The sequence below is a fragment of the Ambystoma mexicanum genome, chromosome 5p (genome assembly GCF_040938575.1).
Source record: "Ambystoma mexicanum isolate Mex_15411 chromosome 5p, UKY_AmexF1_1, whole genome shotgun sequence".
NCBI lineage: Eukaryota > Metazoa > Chordata > Amphibia > Caudata > Ambystomatidae > Ambystoma > Ambystoma mexicanum.
In genome coordinates, this window is record NC_090930.1 from 201136117 (window position 1) to 201142116 (window position 6000).

At 44.2% G+C, this 6000-nt stretch overlaps 1 protein-coding gene across 2 annotated transcripts in view; it reads left to right on the top strand.

The window, feature by feature from the left end:
• The window catches only part of GUCY2F (guanylate cyclase 2F, retinal), a 720767-nt gene extending 714991 nt beyond the window's left edge, over positions 1-5776 (top strand). For both annotated transcript variants that reach the window (XM_069612625.1, XM_069612624.1), the window contains one exon: positions 4465-5776. Coding sequence is in view for 1 of the 2 variants with exons in the window: in XM_069612624.1 (XP_069468725.1) it covers positions 4465-4576 (112 nt within the window). In the remaining variant the exon portion in view is untranslated. The remainder of the gene's footprint in view (positions 1-4464) is intronic.
• The last annotated feature ends 224 nt before the right edge of the window (positions 5777-6000 follow it).

Sequence of the window (6000 nt, forward strand, 5' to 3'; positions counted from 1 at the left end):
GGATTTATCTGCTGAGTTCAACACTGTCTACCACTCTCTACTACTGGCATCTCTTTCTTCTTTGGTTTCACTGGCCCTGTTCTTTCCTGGTGTCAATGGTCTCTGGAGGATAGCTCAGGGGCAACGTGCTCGCCTTGGAAGCAAGACGACACAGAGCACCACAGGTTTGATCCCCAGGTCCGTGCTTAGAAACCTCTGGGTATTAAGCGCATTATAAATAACCTATCAAATCAAATCTCAAAGAGCTTTTTCTGTTTCTTGGGCTGGCAAGTCATCTAAATCCTTCTTGCTTGCCCATGGCATTCCGCAAGGGTCCGTCTTGCTCCCTTTTCTGTTTTCTCTTTACACTTCCCCTCTTGCTGCTGTTATTTCTTCCTTTGGTTTATCACACCGCTTTTATGCTGATAACACTCAACGTTTTCTCTCTTTTTCCTCTTTCTCTTCTGAAATGCACCACACTCTTTCGACATGTCTTTTGGCTATCAAATCTTGGATGTCTTCTCACTATCTTACACTCAACTCTGGGAAAACTGAAGTCTTCTTTTTCCCCGCTAATACCCTTTCCTCCCTCCCTTCTCCATCCTTCATCTGCTTCTCGCATCCCAGCTCCCAATCTCATCCACGGCCTGAAATATTGGCCTTCACATTTGGTCTACATTTTCTTTCATCATATTTCTTTAACATCACGCGCTTGCCGCTTCTCTTACACAATATTCGCAAATCTGGTCCGTTTCTCACTTTTCAAGCTTCTAAACTGTTGATTTCCTCATTGATCTTTTCCTGACTCTTTTATTGTCCCTCTGCCCCTCTCATATCTGTTTTTAACTCCTCTATTTGTCTTCTCTGCCTCCACCCTTTCTGAGATTCTATCTCCTCCTCACTTACCACTCTTAGCTGGTTATTCTTTCACACTCAACCTGAATTTTATTTTCTCTGCCTTGTTTTCAAATGCCTCTATGGTCTTGCCCAGACTATCTCTCTGCTCTGGTATCTTTCTATATCCCTTCTCGCTTTCTCCGCTCTTCTTCTCAGTTCCTATTGGTGGCGCCTCACCCCCCTTGTGCTCAATCTCGTTTTTGTACTTTCACGCTTTTAGCCCCTCTTCACTGGAATGCTCTTCCTTACTCTCTTCGTTGTATCTCTGTCTATTCTTTATTTCGTAGGTCACTGAAGTCTCAGATAGAAGCTATGGGGTTACAACCAAAAGGGCTAGCTAGCCCCCAGTCCGGACAGTCCCAAAATTAGCATAGCCCCAGATCTTTTCCAGACCTAGCAACACGTATGGTGGTATCGTTGGTTTTCAGTTTTAGATCACCCCAGACGACACGTTTGTCTGTGTGGGAAATGAGTTCTGAGAGTTACTCTGATATTTGTGTTAAGACGAAGGGTTTGTAAGAATCAGGCGGGCAGTAAAGAGTTGCTAATAAGATGGAAGAGTTAGCCTCAGTATGTATTTTAGTTACTGGGCATTCGAAAGAGTCAAACGAGATTTGTGCATGATGTTTTATCTGGGTGCGCATGGGCCTGTGTGGATGGAACTGATGTGCTACAAGTCGTGGGGAACGGGCGAGGCAGGTGTTAGCGATAAGCGATGTGGCAAAGATGTGTGCTTTAAGCAGGGTCATTTTTTATCATCCTAGACAAAGTGGAAGACAGGGCGCACAAGCGCAAAGGATGGTGTCGCAGGTAATAACAGAAGGGAGGTATAGCAGAGGAAAGAAGGTTATGAGGGGAGTACCTCTAGGATGAAATGGGCAGCGTTCTGGCCTCCTGGCTTCGAAATGGCTTCAAATAGGCCTTTGCATAGGCACTTCATGTCTTTGAAGGCCTTTTGAGCCAACAGGTCGCATCTAGATGATGCGCAAGCGGTGCGCCGAGCAGGGCTGCTGGGAGTTGGAGTCCCACCCTCAGTTGGCTTGACACAGCTTAACAGGAGAGGCAGTTCTCTGTGAGATGCTAGTCAGCCTCACTTACGTAAGGTAAAGACCCACAGTCTATGTACGTGGAGCTGTGCAAACACAATGATCTTTGGTGTGAATGCACAAAAGTTTCAACTTTCACTATTGAGCTGGTGATTATGAGCATTTACGAACAGTGTGTGAAAAACGGAAATGATATTTTCCTGTTTGATTTATACACGGTAACTATTGGTTCCTTCAGCAGAAGACGAAACTGTTGTATTTCAGTGAAAGAGAGCATTTGTCTCAAGAATCGTTTAGAAAGCGTGTAAAATAGCTCTTTCTAGAGCATTTTGATTGTTAAACACACACAGCGTGTGCCATCCAACGGAGAGCCCACAGGGTGGGTTTAGGAAAACCTTTACATGCAACTCTCTAGGGATCCGTGTCTTTCCTGTTTGCTGGAGTCTGTTTTTAGTAAAGAAGAGCACCCCATGTCTCCAGACTCACCCCCCTCATTCCTAGCCAAGGGATTCTGGGAAGGTTCAGCATGCTTTCCTAGTGCGTTATCAATGGACCCATCAACAGTATTAGGAGTAGAGTAAGTAAGTGATCTCAGGCCTTGGTCTGCTGAGGGATCAATGACGTCAATGTGTTCTCTGTTCCAGTCCTGCTCCAGTGATTGTATCCCAAGCGAGGCCCCGTGTTGCCTCTGAACCCTGCCCAGAGGGATCTGAACCCTCTGGGTCCTAGTGCTTCTGCGTAATGGAGCAAGCATCGCTAAGCGTGTAAGACAACATGGAATGATGCCTCTGACTGCCACCAGTTCCTGGCCGTTAACCCTGAGACAGGCAGGGACCTTCAGGCTCGGGCACCAATGAAAAAGTGGCCCACAGTTGCAAATGGCAATTCATTCCTTTTGTGACAGACTGTTTGAATAGTACCCAAGGGGGAGTTTTTTGATAAAATGTAATGTTAATTGTGCAATAAAAAAAAATGGGTTCAGCAACAATGGTCAAAACTACTCCTGCATAGTGAAGTAACTCATCAAACTGACCCACATTGACCAACCAAGTGCCCTACTTTGACCAAACCCATACTTGCATTTCGCGTTTTTTGTTCAGGCATTGCCTGTCAAATTGGCCGGTCCGAGCCGGGGGACCTTCCTGCTTGAAAGACGGTAGGGTGGGTGCACTGCCACACTCGACAATGCAAGATAAAGGGGGTCATTCCGAGTTGGGCGGTAGCCATGGTGCTATTAGCACCATGGCTGCCTCCCAAACCGGGCCCGGTCTGGCAGAATGGGAACTTACAGGGTCATTCCGACCCTGGAGGACCCGGTAAGTCCCCGTTCTGTAGACCATTCCCCATTCCCATTTGAGCCCCCATAGGGCTCAACGGGAATGGGGAAGGCACTAATAACGGTACCACAAATTGTGGTACCTTTATTATTTCCAAGGTCCCTTAATGGGAACCGCAGAGAACGTGTGGTCAGACCACCTGTTCCTGCTGGGACCCACTAAGGGACCTCGGAATTGGGCGGTAAGGGTTTTCCGGCACCGGCATCATTGCCGGTGACCGTTAACCCTTACCGCCCAAGTCGGAATGACCCCCAAAGACTCAGAAACATCCTCTATGGCCGGGGGTTCTCTACAAATGCCATGCGCCAAAAACAGTTCCTTGAAACAAGAAAGTAACAGGGAAAGATCAAGTTCCTACGTGAATCACGCCCTCTACAGGCTTAGAAGGGTGGTTATATCATTACCACAAACAAAAGAACGCAAAAGGTTCCCAGATACGTAGCTCAGTGTCTGGGGTCAGTAAAAAAAGAGGATTTACACCGGGAGACTGCCCCTGGTTGGTAGCGGTGCGCGGTATAAATCAACATAACATAAAATAAGAAGGTGGACATTCTTAAAGGGGAATGCACACTGATGAATAGCTATTCAGAGAAGGGGGCTATGAAATTTTGGTTTCATTTCTTACTGCTATATCCAATAAGTATACGCGTTTCCTGCATAATTGGAAGCCTATTCCCTGTGCCATAGAATCGCATACGAAAGAAATAGTTGCATGCCTTATTCCAGGAACTGAAATACATTCATGCTGTGTCTGAAAAAGGAGAGAAAGAAAACCATTCCTGATGCACCTTTATTATTTTAGAACCAAAGTGGGCTCTACAATCCTACAAAATATGAGTTAACTATTTTGATATGTGGAATGCAATGTTAACACGGATGCACCACTACATGGTGGTGCCATTTGGGCTGTGCATTTTCTTTCCCCAATTTAGTAAACTTCCATCTGAGTTTCAGAAGGACTCCAAAATATGCTTTTAATATCCAATATCCAATGAAATTCATTATATGCAAATTTGTCTGGTATATTTTTATTGTGTAAATAAGGAATACCTGACCCGGATTTTCCTGTTAAGTGGGACTCGTTCAGGGACACCACAAAGAACATTATTTCTGCTCAAATTCTGAACTTCCATGCACAGTATAATTCAAGTGACCACCTTTTGTTTTGGAATACCCCTTAGTTTCTCGTTTTTTTTTCTCCGCAGAGAGGACCTGGCCTTCAGAGACTTTAAGCAGTTGCTAAAAACAGCAGTGAGACGAATAACCCAGGTACGCCACATTACTGCGGTAAGAAACGTCGACTCGGACAGCGGCTGAGCGCGCCGCACGCGCTGCCCCTAATCGCTAGGATTACTGAACCGTTGAATCGGTTAAGAAGGACACCTTTGGGAGGTCACCCTTAACAAGATTTACACATTACAGTCAATGAACCTAAGAAGGCTCATGCATTACAGCAGTGCTCTCTGTAAATCCCCACGAAGCTCCGAACTTCACGCAAGACTGTCCGACTGCTGCGCTGTATCTGTTGCACCGAAGGCCAAGGATAGGATGTTGTATGGTCGGAAAGATCGGTTTCTTTTTTTCCAGGAAAAAGACATGAGCATACATTACCTTTTTTATGCATATGTATATTTTCATTCTAATGTACCTAGGTGGAGAAATGTTGCTGTTCAAGTAACCAATGTTAATGCATAATAGTTTATAAATATACATTGGCACATTGACTTTCTGTTTGTTGAGTCGTGTTGCCTGCCTTCTTTTAGTTGCAGAATTAGCCATTCCAGCCAAGTCACACACAGCACAGTGCCACCCACTGGCCATCACTGAAAGTCCATCTCCAGTTCAGAGCCAGATGGGCAATGCATTGTGGGTATGCAATTTAGCAAGTCTTTGACCCAGGAAAGGTCTTTGTAAAGCAGTGCTGGTTCATGCATAGGCCTTTTCAACCCAAAACAAACACCTTTCAAGGATGCAGACTACTGCATACATGTTTCACCTTTATTAAGGATCATCAGTGCAGTGTAGTCTGACACCTTTGTGGTTGGAGCATTCAGAAATGTTGAGCAAACACCAGCAAAGTTATGGCGGGTTTAAAAGGCTTGGGAAAAAAAAACTTTCCACCTGAAATTTCATTTTTGGTGGAAGTATTTTTTTCAAGCCTTTTAAACCAAATACTGCAATCAGGTTACTTAGTCAGACCATAAAACTTGCGTTTAAAGAAATACTTCTTCATGGTGGCATGGAATGGAAGGCCTCCAGCAACAACGCATTTTAACCTGACTGAGCTATGTGCACATATATGTTAAGCGGGGCATGTAGTCCTCACATTATGGGAGTCAGCAAACTAGTTTTGAAACCTTATATCTAGCAAAAACCAAAGGTTTGTAAAAACCTTTTGTAAAAAATGTCAATCATGGCGCCGAAAACATGAATGAGTTGTAATGTTCACACCTGAAACTATGTTTTATTTTCAGCAATGACTTTCACAGCGTATATTCAATAAAACAAGAACTTTCATATTTGTGTTTGATTCCTCAAGGTACTTACTTTACGTGCAAGTGAAAATGCGGGCAGTGAATTTGACTTTATAGGGAAACGCAACTATATCGATTTGAGTTTTCACATCAAATTTGATATTTTTCTAAATCAAAATGTGTAAAAGAAATGTAATGTATTTCCTATGATACACAAACTGTTTGCACCCAGAATCCTGATACAATGAGAGCAACACAGGCACAAGG